The sequence below is a fragment of the Grampus griseus genome (genome assembly GCF_964374135.1).
Source record: "Grampus griseus genome assembly, chromosome: 9".
In the NCBI taxonomy this organism is placed as follows: domain Eukaryota; kingdom Metazoa; phylum Chordata; class Mammalia; order Artiodactyla; family Delphinidae; genus Grampus; species Grampus griseus.
The window spans coordinates 58,390,662-58,410,939 of record NC_139003.1 but is presented as its reverse complement, the minus strand read 5'-3'; the positions used below and the strand labels follow the sequence as shown (position 1 = coordinate 58,410,939).

Here is a 20,278-nt window from a genome sequence, read left to right as displayed (position 1 = left end):
TGATTCCAAGAAAAACATTGATTAAAATTTAGCAAAGTAACCATAGATAAGACTGAATAACTCAGAATTTGGAAAACATACTATTATCATATTATTTTGCTCTCATCTTGTTGTGCTCATGAAATCAGACCATATCTTGTGACTGGGATAGTGTTTTCACCGAAGGAAATGAATGCTGCTATTGTCATTCAACTGACAAAGAGGTTAATCTTGGGGAAGACTGTTGAGCTTTTGCGGGTTTCTTTTTTTTTTTTAAAAGGAGAAAGTGAACGATGACTTCTTCCTCTGTCCAAGGACAAAATTCTGTTTGCTCTGGCCTCAGAACAAGGGGAGGCCTGGATCAGCCTCAGGGGTGGAAGTGAATGGCCCTGGCTACATGGAGGCAGGACTGGAATGAGAAAGGGAGATGGTGATGTATTGATGGGAGTGGTACTCCCACTCCCGAGGCAGAATAAGGTGGGGGGGCGGGGGCAGCAAGTGGTGGGTTAGGTTAGCAGAAACCAACTGCATGAGAAAGAATTAGTCAAGAACAATGGGCCTTCCCTTTGCGGTGGCTGCAGGGCAACAAAGCACTGGTGATGAAGCCCTCTCTGGAGCAGCCAGCATACTGGACCATGAGTGAGGATTCCCTTAGTCCAGAGGGAACACCTTTCCACATCCAGTGGCTTACAGAAAGAACAATTGCTTGAACAGAGGTAAGTCACTGCTGGGGAGTCGTACCAGGAGAGGGTATTCAAGGGAGAGACTTCCTGCTAATACAGTCTGTAATGGATTAGAGTTGTTTTACCCTGGAGTACATATGTGTGATATTGTCTGTATCCAAGCTGGTGAAACTAGAGGTATGACTACATAAAGGTTTGGAACAGCCCCTGGGGTTGATGGATGGGGGAAATTATTGCCCCGAGCTCGCTTTGCATTTCTGCCTTTATCTCTGCTTAGGTTTCTTAGAGGCCATGTCCCCTTCAAACTTTGGATGGAATTAAGCAGAGGGCTTCAATCTTTCTGTTTCTTGCAGGAAAGCAGTTGCAGAATTATCTCTTCCTGAGTTGTCAGGGTAACGTTCCTTCCCTGTGGGGCAGTGTATTTTTCAAAGACCCCCAGTTGGACTTCTTGTTACCATCTTCACACTTGAGAGCTCTGTAAGACAGGTAGTGACTAATCATCTGAGAATACAAGCTCTTCTCTAATTCCTGACATGTTACATGCTGTGAGTTGTATTCTCAATGGATATAGACTGATGAAGAAGTTAAGGGGAGGAGGAATTTGTGAAGCCAGATAGTGAACTTTAGAGTCAACTTCTTTCCCTAACTCTTGGGGGGCCACCTATCCTATTTTGTTTAAGAAGGTATACTATGTAGCATCTCCACAAAAATGTATATCCCAATCCAGTCCCTCTGATGATGTAATTAGTAGAAATTTCATTCATTCTTTGGTTTATAGTTTGCTGATATATTTAATTTACATAGCTGTGGCTAAATGGTTTTTTGTTGTTTGTTTTTCTGATAAAAATCTCGATTTATTTTACAATCATAGCCCATGAAAGGAAGACAATAGATGTATTTTTCCTAACTCCAAGAGAATCTGAAGAGTCCTTTATACTTGTTGAATTAATTACAATAAGATCAGTTATAGTTTGATGAGTTAATTCAAATTGAACTTCCTGTAACAAACAATGAGGAAATAAAATTTCTCAAAGCAAACAAGTAAAGCAAGCAGCATTGTCTCAAAATTAAGGATAATATAACAATAAACTATTGTAGTTAAAAATCAAGATGTAACTGGTGGGGACTTCTCTGGTGGTCCAGTGGTTAAGACTTCACCTTCCAATGCAGGAGGTATGGGTTCAATCCCTGGTCGGGGAGCTAAGATTCCCACATGGCTCACTGCCAAAAAATCAAGACATTTAAAAAAAAAAAAAACAGGGCTTCCCTGGTGGCGCAGTGGTTGGGAGTCCGCCTGCCGATGCAGGGGACACGGGTTCGTGCCCCGGTCCGGGAAGATCCCACATGCTGCGGAGCAGCTGGGCCCGTGAGCCATGGCTGCTGAGCCTGCGCGTCCGGAGCCTGTGCTCCGCAACGGGAGAGGCCACAGCAGTCAGAGGCCCGCATACCGCAAAAAAAAAAAAAAAAAAAAAACACGGAAGCAATATTGTAACAAATTCAGTAGAGACTTTAAAAACGGTCCACATCAAAAAGAAATCTTTAAAAAAAATGATGTAATTGGTGAACTTTTTTTTTTAACATCTTTATTGGAGTATAATTGCTTTAAAATGGTGTTAGTTTCTTCTTTATAACAAAGTGAATCAGCTATACATATACATATATCCCCATATCTCCTCCCTCTTGTGTCTCCCTCCCACCCTCTCTATCCCACCCCTCTAGGTGGTCACAAAGCACCGAGCTGATTTCCCTGTGCTATGCAGCTGCTTCCCACTAGCTATCTATTTTACATTTGGTAGTGTATATATGTCCATGCCACTCTCTGTTTTTTTTTTTAACTTTATATTTTTGTAGATAGTCACCAGTAAGCAGGGATTAGGTGTATTAGCTCAGGTGTGTGTTAGCTCATAAGAACCCTGCTGTGTCAAACAAGTAATAACATTGGTGATACAGTAGTACCAGTCATCAACCAGGATGCCCAGGGTGAGGAGGGGAAAAAATGAAGTGAGATGGGGTTGGGACATCTGGATTGAGAGAGGTGTAAGGACCTGGAGTCACTATGTCAATGAAGATCTGGTAAGGTGTAAGTGAGGGGGTGACGGCTGAAAAGATAGGAAGTGAAAATAATGGAGCAATGTCAAGAGCCAGGATGCGATAATGTGAGTGGATGGCTGAATCGGAATGGGATGAAGGTTGTTAGCGTTGAGGAGGTCCAGGAGCTGTGGCTGAGTTTGGGTTGGTAATCTATGTCAGAATTGGAATCCACCCCTGATGATGGAACTAGGGAAATGCACCAAAACTGCGGGACAGATGACCAAGTCCTCAATAGGAAATGACTAGCATTACAGTTGATGGCAATCCTTATAATGGGTAGAAGGTGAATGTATTAGTTCCTGATTGCTACAGTAACAAATTATCACAAATTTAGTGGCCTAAAACAACACAAATTTATTATCTATGGCTCTGTATGTCAGAAATCTAACGTAGGTCTTAGTGGGTATGATGGTTAATTTTATGTGACAACTTGGTTGGGCCACAGTGCTCAGATATTTGATCAAACATTATTCTGGATGTTTCTGTGAAGGTGTTTTTTGGGTGAGATTAACATGTAGATCAGTAGACTTTGAGTAAAGCAGGTTACTCTCCACAATGTAGGTGGGCCTCATCCAATCAGCAGAAGGCTTAAGAGAAAGGACTGCAATCCCTAAGGAAGAAGGAATTCTGCTCCAGACTGTCTTTGTCCCAAACTGCAACTTTCCTGTACCTCTGCAATCTCATGAGCCAATTCCTTAAAACAAATCTCTCCTCCCCCTCTCTCTCTCTGTTGGTTCAGTTTTTTGGAAAACCAATAAAAGTGTGCAAAGATCAGGAGTCATTGTGGTACTCTGTAGGAGAATCTGTTTTCTTGGGTTTTCCAGCTTCTAGAGCCCACCCACATTCCAGCAATGGTGGGTATAATCTTTTTCACATGAAATCTTTCTGACCTTCCTACCATAGTCACATTTCCTCAGACCACAGCCAAAGAAGATTCTCCAGTTTTAAGGAGATGGGCTGACTCAGACAGTCCAATACCATCTCCCCACCTCAAGGTTTTTAATTTAATCACATCTTCAAAATCCCTTTTGCCATATAAGGTAACATATTTATAGATTCCAGGGATTAGCATGTGGACCTCTTTGGAGGGTCATTATTCTGCCTACTGTAGTGAAATAGGATTTGCCCTCAGATGGGAAACTAGAGGGAAGACTGATGTACACAAGGTTAAGTGCAATGCCTGATGCACCAAATGTGAGTTCCCCTTCTAGCTACAGACCCCAATCTCATTCTTCTAAGCCATTATTTGCCAAAGCCTGTGCTGTGGCATATTAGTACTGTAATATTCATTAAAAATAAAAGCACTGTAGTTAAATAAATTTGTAAAATTTGTGTCCCTTGGTGTAGTCACAATTCACATTAGCATATGAAGGATTCTGAAAAGTCCTATGGTGAGGAAATCTGTCTAATTTAACATGCATTTTCCCAAACTTATTTGACCTAGAATCAGCTTGGATTATTATCAATATCCCCATTTGGTAAATGAGGGCTGAGATTCAAAGAGGTTAAATCTTGCCCTCCCTCGCGTAGGTAGTGAATGGGGAAGGGGGTCAGAATTTGAACCCAGGTGATCTTACGCAAGAACCTACACTCTGAAGACTATACTTGAGTTCATATTTTCATATCAAGTCATATTTGAGCTCCTTGGCTTGAATACCACCTCTGGTCTAATGGGCTGTGGTGGGGAAGGATCCAGTGCTACAGAACTTAACAGCTTAAGCCTTCCCTTCATCAGGGGCTGTGAACAAGGCAGTTCTAGAAGGAGCTGAGGAAGCAGCTGGTTCATTGACTGACATGTCCAGCCTACAGCGGAGACAGATTCACAGAACAGGGCAACTGGGCAGTCTCAAGATTAAGTTACATACTGGCAGGATTCTGAGTAGCAAAGGAGAGGCAGCCCCACCTAGTGGAAAAAGCAGGTGCTCTGCATTGAGGTCAACCTGCATTCAAAACCTGGTCTTACTGTTAAGCAACTCGCCTAAAGCTCAGTGCTTTAACCTGAAAATGGAAATAACAGTATTGCTCTCATAGGACAGTTGTGAGGATTAAATGAGAATATGATAAAATGCCAGGCATGCAACAGAAATGCCATATCCAGTTGTTGTTACTATTATTATTAAGCTCAAGCGGACCTTTCCCCAGGGCTCTTATTCAGTCTTTTCCTCCCGCCCCAACCCAGGTTAATTCAACTCTGCTTGCAAGAAGTGGATTTACTTCCTGCCTTTACCACTTGGTTCTTTGCTTGGCATGGCCCTCTTAACTGAAGAGAGTTTCAGAGGGCTGCCGGTACTTCTAAGGCACAAGGAACCAAGGCAAAGGATGCTCTAGGGGCCTCCCCACAAGTATTCAGCCCTCAGTGGCTCTCAGTGGGGGTTGGCTAATACCTCTTCTGACTGCCAGGGAGATGTTTTATCTCAGAAAAGAGGGGATCCACTTTATTCTCTTCCCATTAGCTTTCTAATTAGTAGAAACTTTTTCAGGAAGCTGGCGTATGCTAGAATCTTAGCCTCCAGTTCTGATGCTTTTGCCACTTCCTGTATTTGGGTGTTTTCTTCGTTAATTTAATAGAAAACTGAGATGGAAGCCCCAGGCTCTTGTTTGATTTAACCATTTTACCTCCAAATCGGCCTTGGGAGTCTCCTATTAAAATTGTTTAGATTATCTTCCATAAATTATTACTTATGGAGATTACAAAGAAAACACTTACGTTTCTGTTTATAAAGCTGATATCTTTTGCTAAATGGTGTTTAAACTGTTCAGAAGATAATAAGATCCAGCCTCCTCTAAGTAAGAACAAATTAGAGAAGTGATGATAGAAAAAAAATAAAGCAGTGCAAGCCCAAGGAAATTTCATCCTTCAATTTCTGGTTTCAGATGCTGCTAGTTATAAAACAAAGATAAAATATCCAGACGGAAAACTTACAACTCAGGTCACATATGGCCTTTGATAGGAGAATTTAAAGTAGAGAGAGCCAGTCGGAGAAGGAAACCTATAATACTAATGGGAGAGAGGGCTGGAATTAACACTTTCCTGCTGAAGAAACACTTGGGAATTGTCTGGGGCAGCAGTAAGCAGCCCAAATTTAAGAAAATAGACTTAGGATATTCATATAGTTGAGACCAAAACAATTAGTATTTGAATTAAAAGAAATGGCTAACAGCTAAGTTTCGTGACAGGGATATTTAACTTGTACCCAGTTGTTTCCATATATTTTAAACCTTGCTATATTAGAAGCAGGAATTAGAAATTGATCAAATTAGAAATTGATCAAATTGCTGTATTAGAAGCAGGAATTAGAAATTTATCTTTTTAATGAAAGAATTTAATTTTAAGGAAAATGAATTAATGGATTTTTAATATATCTTTTTCTATCACTTATCTACACCTTTGTTGGAGCAAAGCCAGAAAACCCAAATAAAGGCATTATACTTAGAAGAAAAACATCAGCTTCTGTGTTAAGGATCTGCTTTGCAACTCTAGACCTTTATTTATTTTTTAGCATATATGGAAACATGTATATGTACATGTACCTATACTTGCAAATAGCGAGTTTTCTTCTTCACGTCTTTTTTTTTTTTTTTTTTTTTTTTGGTACGCAGGCCTCTCACTGTTGTGGCCTCTCCCGTTGTGGAGCACAGGCTCCGCACGCGCAGGCTCAGCGGCCATGGCTCACAGGCCCAGCCGTTCCACGGCATGTGGGATCTTCCCGGACCGGGGCACGAACCTGTGTCCCCTGCATCGGCAGGTGGACTCTCAACCACTGCGCCACCAGGGAAGCCCTCTTCACGTCTTTCAATTAAACACACGTTTAATATGCCCAGCTATCTTCTCGGGTTTTTTTTTTTTCCAAGAAGAACCTTTAAAATCATCTTATGATGGTGAAATTTTTTTAAGCTAATGGAATTCTAATACAGCATTTAAACTGCTCTTTTATATAGGTAGTATCACCTTAGCACAAGTTTTTCTCCTAATTTTTCAATTAGCCAAAAGTCCCAGAAGAATAAGCAGTATGCAATTTTCAGCAAGACATTGTAGGACCACCCTGGAGCCCAATTGGTTAGAATGGAGCCTGGTTAAATTCTACCAATTGTGTTAGCTGGGGCCTTATTTAACTACTCTGAGCTTCCAATTCCTCATCTATAAAATGAAGAGAATAATATGAATAATAAGAACAATCTCACATGGTGGTTGTGAGGATTAAATGAGACATTTTATTTTGAAGTACCTGACATTCCACATCACAGACACTTATATGTTTCTTTCCTTTCCATTTTCCCCTTCATATGCATATATACCAGCAACATCAATTTCCTTTATATGTAAAGCCAATGCTGTTAACTTTATTAGGCTAGATTTTCCATTAAGCATTTATCCTTATTCATTAGCTAGGAGGACTGATGCACAAAGATATTAAATTATTTACTCAAGTTTAATGAATGAAATTTAAAACCTTTCTCCCCTGCTTAACATGAATGTGCCCTTTTCAGTATGCAGAGCTTTGTTGCGTTTATTCAGAAGCTATTGCTAAGTGCTTAGTTTGAAACACAGGATTAATGAGCCCAGAGACAGGGCGCTGGTCACCATGGCAACCAAACTAGCTTTGCCCTATTCCTAGCCGAAAGAAGTGATGCGGGATGCTTAACTCTGGCCTGCAGTATATAGCTGGGTGTCCTTTTTTATATCTCTGACTCCCCATTGATGCTTCCAATTTTTCCCTAATTCTCTTGAAAAAAAGAAAAAGAATATCACTGCTTCTTTGGGGCTCTGTTTTTTCATCGATACCACCTACCTTCCTTCCTGAATACATTTATCTCCCCATCAGTTTCTGAAGACTTTGGCACCTGACTCACATGATCCCTCTCCACACAAATTCTGGGTGGCTTTAACAATCACTCGGATGACCACTTACTGCCCTGTCTCTCAGTTTCTCGATCTCATTCTCTCCTGTGACTTTCTCCTCCTTTCTGATCTGGTCGCTCCCACCTATAGACATACCTGGACTGAGTCATTACCCTGAAACTGATCAGTCTCCAGAAATCACGAATTCCCAAATCCAATTCTCTGACCAAAACTGCCTATCTTTGTACCTTGGTTTCATTAGAACCCCTCTCTGTGATCTCTTTGTCCATTAGACGGTCCTTATACTCCTTCCCTCCCCTTCCTATCCAGCTGAGTTCCATTCTCCATCATTTCAATCACTCTTTTGCCAAAACTTTAAACTACCTCCAACTCTTCATAGCACCTGCCTAGTGCTATGAATGAACTTAATCCTGAGTGAACCCAATTCTCTACTGTCTCAGCACCTGCACCCAAGCAGCTGCGAGCTATATGGCAAAAATCACTACAGATGCAGTGCCACCTGTACAAGATCGGTACCACCATAAAGTCAAACATAAAAACTCCACTGGGTCCTTGAGACTGCTCAGCAAGCCAATGTTTCTCTACTCAACTTTTTTCCCCACTCTCCACCATAATAACTTAAAACCTTTTTAACTTCCTCAATCTTTTAACCCTTTTCCCTCTCTTTTCACTCTCAGATCTCCTCACCTCTACTTTACATAGAAAATACCTTTCAGAGGGAAACTTCCTTAAAGTCTGACTACCCAGTGTCAACTCCCATCCTCTCTCATTTTTTGCCTTCAGCTACAATAGAACAGGTGTTCTTCTCTCTAGAGTCAATCCCTCTGCCTCGTTCTAGATCTCATTTCCCAAACTTCTCAGAATCCTCATACCATAAACTATCTCTGCTCTACACTCTGTCCTCAATATCTGCCTCACTAGTGAATTCTGTCATCAGTTTCTTAAATGCTCAGGTTTCTGTTATCAAGAAGAAAACATTTCTCAGCACCTTTCCCTCTTCATCTGCCTTCTTGCCTCCTCTTCACAAACTCTTTAAAAGTCTTGTTCACACTCAGACTATCTCTTTTTCATTATCAGTCCCCTCTGTTCTGATTTCTGCATCTTCACTCAATTGATTGCTACAGTCTCCTTCCACGTCACTGAATCCAATGGAAAATTTTTAACTCTCAATGTACTAGATTTCTCAGTACTATTTGACACTTCTGACTTCTCCCTCCATCCCAGCTTGCTCTCTTCATATGGGCAAAGAATAACGCAGAGTTATTTTGACAGTAACACTCATGGAATTGCCCTGGTTCAAACACACTTGTCCTCCCTAGTTCTAGTACTTGTTCTTTATTGAACATTCAATAAACAATCAACAACCAATCTGTATTATGCATGGGCTATGCTGAGCAAAACTCTGTTCTTATGAAACAGAGTTTAGTGAGGGGTGTAGCACTACTAAAAGGATTAAGCAAATAAAATATAGGTGCCACAAAGGAAAATTACAATGTGCTATGAGAATACAGAATAACATTGGGACCTAACTTAGTTTAAGGGAATTCAGGAAGAATGATCTTTGGAACTGATGTCTGAACTAAAGCCTTAAGTAGGAGTAGAAGTTAGCTCAGCCAGGCAGAGCATTCTAGAATGCATGTATACCACATTTGCATTCCAAGTCCTCTTCCCCACCTGGGAGCCTAGAATACTGGCAACCAGGCCTTGGCCCTCCAGAAAGAAGCCAGGTAGAGATTTCTTTGGAGAATCTGACCAGCCTAAGAAAAAATATCTAAAGATAATATGTCACCAAGTCCTCAAATTACAGGTCCCATTAGATCCCCTAGAGTGAAGTCAACAGTCAACTAACCCCACTCATACACGTAGATTCCAAATCAGTGTTTAGTCACTCAATTTTAAATATCAGCAGACAGCCAAAGATTATAAAACATCTAAGGAAAACCTTTAAGATGGTAGAGACAACAAGAAACTAAGAAAAATAATCGGGAGTAAATCTCCTAGAAAGTAGAGCATTAAGATAAAGCAATGTAAAACAGGAGAGATAATATAAGACAATTAGAAGAACAGTCCAGATGGTACAATATCCAAATAATAGCAACTCAAGGAAGAGAGCATACAGGAAACAAAAGAAAAGAATTCAGGTAAGAAATAATTATGGAAGATTTCTCAAAACTGAGAGACATGCACGTTTGGGGGTTGAAAGAACCCAGTACTACAGGTGAAAATCAACCCATCAAGGCACATCATCATGGAATTTCAGAATGTCAAAAAACAAAAAGAAAATCCTAAACCTCTCAGAGAGGAAGATAATAAGTCACAAAGAAACCATGAGGAAATAAAACGGCCATGGAGAAATGCCTTCATCATTCTAAAGGAAAATGATGATCAATCTAGAATTCTGTGCCAAGTCAGGGTAAAATAAGTGCATGAGCAGTTTCTTGCACCCTTTCTCAGAAATCAACTAACGGAGGCCCAAACAGGCAACAAACCGAGATCTAGAAAGACCCAGGATCCAGGAACAGGAAATCTAACATAGGGAGAGGCAAAGGGACTCCAGGATGATGAGAGAATGGAGATTTCAGGATGACAGTGGTTGGAATAGATCTGAAGTCTCCAGAAGGGACTTTTTTCAAGAAAATAAAACTGATTAGATACCTGTTGAAATATTTTCAGAAAAGATTAAAACTATTGGCAAAAGTTCTGGGGTTAAGAGAGTGGTGATTCATTAAAAAAAATAAGTAAATGAATAAAATAAGACAATTAGCTCCAGGGAACACAAAATGTTGTACAAAGAAGGAACGGTTATCCTAGTTTAGAACAAGCCTCACAGTTATAATGTCTTTATATTGTGAGGATGGAGGATAGGAAAGATACTAGTATGGGGAGGGCAGGGAGGAAAAGGAGCCAGATCCTCATCTTCCATTATGATAAATCAATAGATTATCAGAAAACTGTTTATGTTGCTACTTATTCTTTTCAATTTTATGCATAAATAAATGGTATTTATTTAGCAATATGGAGATAAATATCAAACTAATCAGCTAAAAGAAATGAAAGTGGTTGCCTCTGAGGAGCAAGTAATCAAGAAACACATTTTTTGTAATAAACCTTGAATGTGGTATCCTCTTAATGTCTTTTAATCAATTTTTATATTTCTTCCACCCTTTGCTGAATACATTTTCTAAGTCCCTTAAATTTCTTGTGGTTTGGTAAATACATCTTTTCTTATTATAATTTCTCACTGCTTCTTTCTGGTATATAAAAATACAATTGATTTTTGTATATTGATCTCAAATGCAGTACCTCTTCTGAATTCAGTTATGAATTCTAACCATTTGACCTTAAATTTTCTTGTTTTTTTTTTAATCTAGACAAACATATAGTGTGAAATAATGGCTGTTTTGCTTCCTGCTTTCTAATCTTCTTACATCTTATTTATTTTTCTTTTCTCTTTGTGTCAGCTAGGACCTCCAGGACAAAGGTGTGAGATGTGAGAGCAGCAAACTTATTCCACTCCTGATTCTCAAGGGCAGGCTTCTAAAATTCACTACTAAATAGACCATCAACTTTACAAAGCCCTGCTTAAGGCAATGCCTTCCCAAGTGTGCTATGATTTTACATGGTACATTCTTTACTGGGCTGGAACACCTGCTGCTTGCCTGGATGTGAGAAATGACCTGCAAACAAATTTCAAGTTCATTCATTCAGAGCAGAGGAATTGAAGATAATGCTTCTAGAAAAAATAGCAACCAAAAGACGAGGATTTTTAAAGTCATTCTCTGCCATTTGAGAAAAGAAAGTCTCTGGGTTGACAGAGGTCAAGAATTTGATTGCCCATTATTTACTGTTACTATTACCTTCTATGTACAGCAAGGGATTTTGGCATATTTTTTATAGTGACAAATTAATTTTTATAGTGATATAAAAGTTCCTTTAAAATTAAATAAGTAATGTCAATTTAAAGAAAATATTAAATTCTTATTGTACAGGTGTATGTCCCATACAGCATATGGGACAAAAATCCCCAAGGTTATTTGCAAGTGACTAGGAGGGTCAGATTTGTGCTATTACAATATATAACCTAAGAGATGGAAAGACAGAAGGTGATGGACTGGTGAGAGAGGTGTCTGTCAAGCAGGCATATCTATTTCTTGGCCAAAGTGAAGTCCAATGACATCTTGCCTTACTGTGTTCACATCATTGAATAGGGAATTTCCTAACGTGCAGGTAACTCGTGCCACTGTCACACTAAGTAGCAGGGGACAGTCTTTTAAAAGGCATGGTCTCCTTTACATTGCTCTCATGCTACATTCTGCTAGGAAACATTTGAATTTTTATGGCTTTCCCGCAGTAACAAATTTTCCTCCAACTGTCAGGATTTGCTTCATGCAGAGAAAAGCAAGCAGCTTTCATTTTCCTCTTACGAAAGGGAATAGGTAGAAATAATATGCTGCTTTTCAGCCAGCTAAACCTGACCTGACTCTCTTTATTTGTAGGGAAATGCAGGATTCACAGAAAGGACATTTTCACTGAGGTAAATAAGCCTTCTCAACTGATGAACACTATTATACTAATACCAAAGGAAACAAAGGCCAGAAGATGGGGGGCATTAAGTAGAAAGACAAACAAAAAAATAGCAGACAAAATCCAGCCTGAGGACAAAGCAGGCTATGCAACATTGAAAAAATAGGGGAAAATCCTTTAAGAGAAAATTGCATGCAATTTTTTGGCCTCAATTAGCCTTTTCCACAAAGAGCACTTTTCCACAAAAAGCCCATTAAATAGCAAATGAAATTACATCGGTTTTCAGTTGCCATGGCATTGGTTTTCCTCTAATGGACTTCTCTGGTCCTGAGTTTAATGTTTAGCCTGACTTATTTTCCTTGTCTGTGTGCTGTCTCAATTCCCTCTGTCCAGCTACAAAGTGATGTATGTGACTTCTCAAAGTGCCTACCACATAATCCTGGAGAGAGAAAATTCATCCCTCAGCTATCTCCCTAGAGACTGAGGGAGTAAAACTGACCAACAGCAGCATTTAATTAACTGTGAACATAACAGTTTCCATTTACTAGATGGCAGTAGTTCCCTTCCATGCACTCAGGGCTCCTGGAGCCATTCCCAGATCAGTCAGAGATCATTTATTGAGTACTTCCTATGTGCCAAGCACTGTCCAAGAAACTGAAGACATAAAAATGCAAAAGAAAGGCTGCAAGATGCTGACAGTCTTCTAGAATTTCCAGACTAGAAGATTACCTCCAAGCACTTCTCTTCTCCTTTCCTCCATTCATAAAATGGGTGAAATTTTACCCAATTACCTGATTTACAGTTTTATTTTGTTTTGAAAAATTTTCCAGGTACCACACTTAAAAAAAAATTTATTCTAAGAGTAAGGATCTGACATAAGAAATTTGCTTTTTTGAAGTTACTTAGCTATAGCTAAATATTACTTATGCTATCAAGTTTGACTCATAATTCATATATTATTTTCTGATATGCACAATCATATATAATTTTTAGAAAAATAAGTTTATGCAGTTCATACACTCCTATGAACTTATTTTTAAATCTTTCTATGTCAATAAACATTCTTTTACAATATCATTTTTAACGTCTGTATGGTATGGAGGTAACAGCTTAAATTTTTCTATTATATATAAAAATATTTTTTAAGTATTTCAGTAATACAAATGACTCTCTGAGTGCAAAAAGAAATCAAGCAACTTTTTTGAGACTCTAAGTACATTAAAAATTAAAAAATGCCAATATATATCTTTTAAAATTGTGGTACATTTTAAATGTATTTCTTAACCAATCAAAGCTTTTATTGCAAAAATATAAAACAAAACACACTATAACTCCACTTTTTTGAAGATTCTCATAGAATTAGGAGAAGTCTCAATTTCTAGTGCACTACAGATCACGTGACCAAGCAAAATTCTGTTACACGATAAATGTCTTTCTTTCTCATCAGTTATCTCTGACTCAGTGTATAACCTTGTTTAGAGATATATCCAAAGTCTGAATTTGAGGCCCTACATCAATGAGAACCCTGAGTCAAAAGGTGCTGAATTAGTCCCTAATCCTAGAGGCAGAATTTCTGAGTTTAAAAAGGTTTTAAGCTTTTGATATTCCCCTCAATCATATGCATTTTCACTCCATTAAGCCTGTGTGAGAGCACTGTCCCACGTGTTTGTCAACATATGTACTATCATCTTTGATATCTTCGTTAATGTAATAAACACAACAAAACATCTAATTCTTATTTTTAATTGACATTTTACTGATTACAATACAAGTGATCATTATGTTACCTTTATTTGTCGTTTATATGCTTGCCTGTTTTTTTTCTGAAATACCTATTCCTGTTCTTCGTCCCTTTGTGCTTTTTTTTTTTTCTCTTAGTTGTTACCCTCCTAACTTTAATTTTTAAAGTTTCTTTACATAGTAAGGATATGAGCCCTTTGTCATATAGTCCCAAATATTTTTCCCAGTTTTATGACTGCTTTTTAATTTTATAATCTGTTTGCCACACAGATGTTGAAACAAACATTTTTGTGTTCTCTAATTTATCTTTCTTGTTATGGCTTCAACCTTTGATGACGTGGTGCTAAAGGGTCAGTTATCTTTAACAGACTTCCTTCTACTCTTCCTCTTGGGTTATCAGTCCAATTCCTTGTGTCAGCCTACAGGGGGTGTTGCTCAGTCTCCTCCTGCCTCTTTACTCCTCCCTCTCTAGGTAGGCCTCCCTCTGTTGTTAGGGATAAAGCACATGGGGAATAACTGTGTCCTCTGGGAAAGCTGTGTGGTAACACCTCTGAGGAAAGACGAGGTCGGGAGCTCACTGTTACTCCGTGGTTGATGAAAAGGTAGTGATATAAAAGATCAATAACTAAACAAATATATAATTTCTTAACTTTCCAAAAATTTTGAAGATAAACAGCTTAAAAGTTTAAATTAATTAGTTAAAATGTAGATTTAAAAAACTAAATCTAAAAATAAATGTATAAGTAAATGTGAAAGGTGGTGATGGCCCCATGTGGGAAGGTAAAGTGGATAAGCTCCAATCAATGCCTGTCCTTCTCCAAGCAGCTCTGCACTGGGCCCTTCCTCCCAGGGCAGGCAAGAAGGAGAATAAGCTGGGTTGATTTTTTTTTCCCTTTAGTTCTCACAGGTTGAGAAGACCATAGCATCTTCAAGCATGTCCTCCCATTCTTTCCCCATGACCTTTCCATATCCTCCCCTCTCATCCAATTTCCAGTCTTTCTGCTCTCATTTTGGCTGATGACTTTGTACCAGATAGGGACTCCCTCATCTTACCACAACCAAATCTAGAAGTGCTCTGGCATTAAAACCATCTTTTACTTTGGCTCACCAGCTGAAAAGGAGGATGTGTCTCAAGGTCTCTGGATTTCATCCCATCTCAACTTCTCTAAGATTTGGACCTTTCAGTTATCCTGTTTCATGCATCTTCAACTGTTTGCTTTCTATAAATCATTTCCTTCAGCGTACAAACATTTCCTTTTTTTTTTTTTGGTTGCACTGGGTCTTCGTTGCTGCGCAGGGGACTTCTCTAGTTGCGGCAGGTGGGGGCTACTCTTCGTCGCGGTGCGCAGGCTTCTCATTGCGGTGGCTTCTCTTGTTGCAGAGCACAGGCTCTAGGTGCGCGGGCTTCAGTAGTTGTGGCACACGGGCTCAGTAGTTGTGGCTCACGGGCTCTAGAGCGCAGGCTCAGTAGTTGTGGCGCATGGGCTTAGTTGCTTCGCAGCATGTGGGATCTTCCTGGACCAGGGCTCGAACCCATGTTCCCTGCATTGGCAGGTGGATTCTTAACCACTGCGCCACCAGGGAAGTCCCCAAACATTTCCTTTTATCTTCAACTGTAGATAATAGTCTCCTGTGACAAACGCCCCCCCCCAAACCCCCTTCAGCAATCATGCTACTCTTATGCTCACATTTGCAGCCAAATTTCTTTTACCAGTTGTCAGCATATGCCATCTCTAGTTTCTAACCTCCCATTCACATCTTCTGATCTGGCTTCTGCACCTACCATTTCATCAAAACTATTTTTGTCAGTGATAACTCTGTCACTTAATCTAATGAACATCTGATTAAACCTCTCAGTAGCTATCAATACAGCTGACCACTCCCCCATTCTTGAACCTGCCTTTTTCTTAGTTTCTCTGATGCCAAAAATGCTCTTGGATTTTCTCCAACTTCATTTATCAATCCATTTCACTCTTTTTTTTTTTTTTTTTAGTGTGGAATATTTTAACACATTCTTAGAAATAAAGGATTATAGAGGAAAGTGGTTATCACAAGGAAGAGAAATCAAAACCCTAGAATAATTTCACTCTCTTTTATTGCCTCCTCTCCATCCTGCTAACCTCGAAACATAAGAATTTGTCAGAGCTTGGTCCTAAGTTCTCTTTTATCTCTCTACACTGTTTATCCAGGTGAGTTCATTGATTTCCTTGGCTTCAAATACAATCTATAGGCCAATGGCTCCTAAACTTACTGCTTTAGTTCAGAGCTCTTTTCTGAAATATACACTTTTATATCAAGTGCATCCTTGACTTATTCACTTTGATGTCTCAAAGAGGTCTGAAACCTCTCATGTTTAAAACTAACCTAGAAGGACTCACTCTATGTGCTTTTGAGACTTGATATAAAGCAACCAAGTCAGTGGAGGATTAGCAAAAAATAGATATATAGATCAATGGACCCATACATATTTGGCCAATTGACTTTTTTTTAAGATTTTTTTTATGTGGACCATTTTTAAAGTATTTATTGAATTTGTTACAATACTGCTTCTGTTTTATGTTTTGGATATTTGGCTGTGAGGCATGTGGGATCTTAGCTCCCCAACCAGGGATCGAACCTGCACCCTTAGAAGGTGAAGTCTCAACCACTGGACCACCAGGGAAGTCCTGGCCAATTGACTTTTGAGAAAAATATCAAAACAATTCAATGGTGAAAGAATAATCTTTTCAACAAATGATGCTGAAACAATTGGCCATCCATACATGAAAAAGATGAACTTCAACCCATACCTCACACCATATGCAAAAAATAACTCAAAATCAATCAAAGACATAAAAGTAAAACCTGAAATTATAAAACTTCTAGAAGAAAAACGTAGGAGAAAACCTTTGTTACTTGGGTTAATCAAACATTTCTTAGCTAGAACACAGAAAGCACAAATCATTAAGAGGTAAAAATTGATAAACTGAATTTATCAAAATTAAATACTTCTGCTCTTTTAAAAACACCATTAGAAAAATGAAAATCCAAAGAATGAATTAAAATATTTGCAAAATACATATTTGACAAAGGGCTAGTATCCAAAGTATATTAAGAACTCTCACAGATCAATAACAAGAAAACAACCATTAAAAAAAAAAAAAAAAAGCGGGCTTCCCTGGTGGCGCAGTGGTTGAGAGTCCGCCTGCTGAGGCAGGGGACACGGGTTTGTGCCCCGGTCTGGGAAGATCCCACATGCCGCAGAGCGGCTGGGCCCGTGAGCCATGGCTGCTGAGCCTGCGCGTCCGGAGCCTGTGCTCCGCAACGGGAGAGGCCACAACAGTGAGAGGCCTGCATACCGCAAAAAAAAAAAAAAAAAAAAAAAGCAGCAAAAGAAATGAACAGATATTTCACCAAAGTGAACACACAGCTGGCAGACAAATACATGAAAACATACTCAATGTCTTTGGTCATTAGAGGAATTCAAATTAAAAGCATAATGAGATGCTATTAATACTTATTATAATGGCTAAAACAATCTTTAAAAATCTGACATTACGAAGTTCTGACAAGGATGGAGGATAACAGGAACTCTTACACACTGCTGGAGGAAATGCAAAAGGGTACAAGCACTTTGGAAAACAGTTTGGCAGTTTCTTATAAACTTACCATACAACCCAGCTTCCCATTCCTAGGTGTTTACCCAAGAGAAATGAAACATGTCCATACAAGAACGTGTATGCAAATGTTTAGAGCAGCTTTTTTCAAAATTGTCAAAAACTAGAAGCAATCCAAACGCACCTCTACTAGGGAGTCAATAAACTGTGTTACATCTATACACGGAATACTATTCAGCAATAAAAAGGTCTGATTTACTGGTGAGTGCAGTCACATTGATGAATCTCAAATGCATTATGCTACACTGGAGAAACCAGCCTCAAAAGGTTACATATTGTATAATTTAATTAATATGACATTCTGAAAAGATGAAACTAAAGGGACAGAAAACAGATCAACAGTTGCCAGGGGTCGGGGGAGAGTGAGGGAATTAACTACCAAGGGCATCGGGGGATTTTTTGAGATAATTCTGGTGAATGGTTTCACGACTCTCTATTACTCAAAAACAGTGAACTTACGGTATATAAATTATACCTCTGTAAACCCAACTTAAAAAAAATGGTATAACGATCTTCCCCACATACATGCTTCTTCCCCAAGTTTTCCCATCTTAAAAAATGGCATCACTATCCAGCCATTTTCTAAAGCCAGAAACCTGGCAATGATTCTTGAAACTTCCTTTTCTGTCACCCAGCCCCACCCCCACCTATATCAAATCCATCTCCAAGTCCCACCAATTCTGCTTCTAAAACATTGCAAACCCATTTTCTAATTTTCCTATCCAAGCTTTCCCCTTAGTGAAAATCATCATCCCCCCCACCTACACTATTGCAAGAGTTTCCCTGCTGGTCTCCCTGCTTCCATTCTTGGCCTTCTCCAACCCAGCTTATGAATGACCCCATATTGATGATCTTAAGTGAAAATTAAACCGTGTCATTGCCTTGCTTTAAACTTTTCAGTGGCTCCATTTCTAAACCCCACACTCGGCACCCATCAGGCCATATATGATCTGACACATCCAATGTCATCTGGCGGCACTACCCTCTACCCTCTTATCCCTCCCACCCACCCCGCCATGATACTCTGGCCATACTGGCCTTCTTCCATGTGTTGGATATTCCAAGTTTTTTGCTCCCGTAGCAACTTTGCACATGCTATTCCCTATCCCTAGACTTTTCTTCTTTGCTCTTGTTTTTAATGGCCAGCTCCTTCTCATTATAAAGTTTCAGCTTAAATATTGTATCTTTAGAGAAGTTTTACACATTTTATAATAGTTTATTCCTGACGTTCTCTTTCATAGCACCTTATTTTGCTCCTTTCCCAATTTACAGTTATGTATTTATAATTTATTTCATCAATATTCATCTCCCCTACTAGAATATAAGCTCCTAGAAGTCAGAAACTATTTTCTCTTTTTACTTTCTTAGCACATTACCTGACATCATAGAAGCTAATAAATATTTGTTAAATAAATGTGTTAATTAACGAGACTCCTACAATTAAAACAGTAATAAGAATTCAATGTGATCATCACTGAATGACTGGGGGCAACATAACTATCTCTCTACATATTTTTAGGGCCCCCTGAATTAGGCTTAATGAATAGAGATATGTACTACATTGCCGGAGGTAAGTAAGGGTCACCAATTTTCAAAACCATGACTGGGCAAGTAGATGACAATGTCAGCCACCCAGAAAGGCTTACCTCTCCAAACCAGTTGCTTGGCACACAGGATGGAGCTTGGAGTTGTACAGAAGTGTAAAGCTGTGTGTCCACTTAAGGAGTAGCAATTGAGCTTTGCTCCACGGTCACAGAGAATCTTAACACAATCCAAGTTGGCCATTTCACAAGCCACATGAAGAGGGGTTTTCCCATTAGGTCTACAGTTGATTGTAGCATTGTGGTCCAGTAGCACCAGAAGACATTCCACGTGACCAAACAAGACAGAGAGATGCAGGCCCGTGGCCCAGGAAGACTTTAATTTGTAACTAGGCAACCAATAACCTGAAAAAAGAAAGGGAGAGAAAGTTTAACTTCTTGGCCTAGGATTTCTCCCTGTGAGAATTAGTGAGGATTTTTACAAAGTATTTTACTTTCGTCACATTTATAAGATTGGGGGATGATTTGGAAGTTGTAAACTAGTGGCTGATGAATCTGCAAATGTTTAGCTTAGTAGTGTATTTGGATTACTTAAATGGGACAGGGGCTTTCTACTATCCCCTATTATCTTGGTCCTTCATTTACTTTACCTTCCTGGCTGTCCAAGGCATTTGTGTTTGAGACCTTCATTTATGTGACTGCATTTTATTTTACGTGATGATTTACAGGACATTCTTATTAAAGATTTTTTTTAAACTCCCAATCATTGCCTTGAATGATTCCAAAGCTGTTACTTACAAGCTTATAATTTTCATTCCATCACAGTTCTTTTTCCCTCTAGTTGTTGCTATTGTCAAGCTAAGGTATGAATGTATTTGCTGTCTTTACAAAATTTGTCACACCAAGATTTTATTTGCCTGTCTATCAGTTTATACAACACCTCTTTCCGAAGAAGAATTAAGAAGAATTTATAGCAGCTTACAAATTTTACACAAGATTTTTTTTTAATGATCTAGAAAATAAGGGCAAAGGAAAAAATAAGGAAGGCAAAATAAGGAAGGAAAATAAAAAGAGGTCCAGGGTCAGATAGGTACCCAAAATATAAACTGTGTTGTATATATGCTAGAACCACACTGTAAATTTGCCTTTACACTTCCCAGCAGCCAAAATAAACAGGAAAACATGATGTGTTGCACAATTAAC

General features: G+C 39.0%; 1 protein-coding gene across 1 annotated transcript in view; it reads right to left on the bottom strand.

The window, feature by feature from the left end:
• Nucleotides 1-20,278, bottom strand: part of ASB4 (ankyrin repeat and SOCS box containing 4) — a 63,351-nt gene that overhangs the window by 33,240 nt on the left and 9,833 nt on the right. Inside the window, exon 2 of the mRNA XM_082662106.1 lies at nt 19,181-19,480. Within this exon, the coding sequence (XP_082518232.1) occupies nt 19,181-19,480 (300 nt within the window). The remainder of the gene's footprint in view (nt 1-19,180; nt 19,481-20,278) is intronic.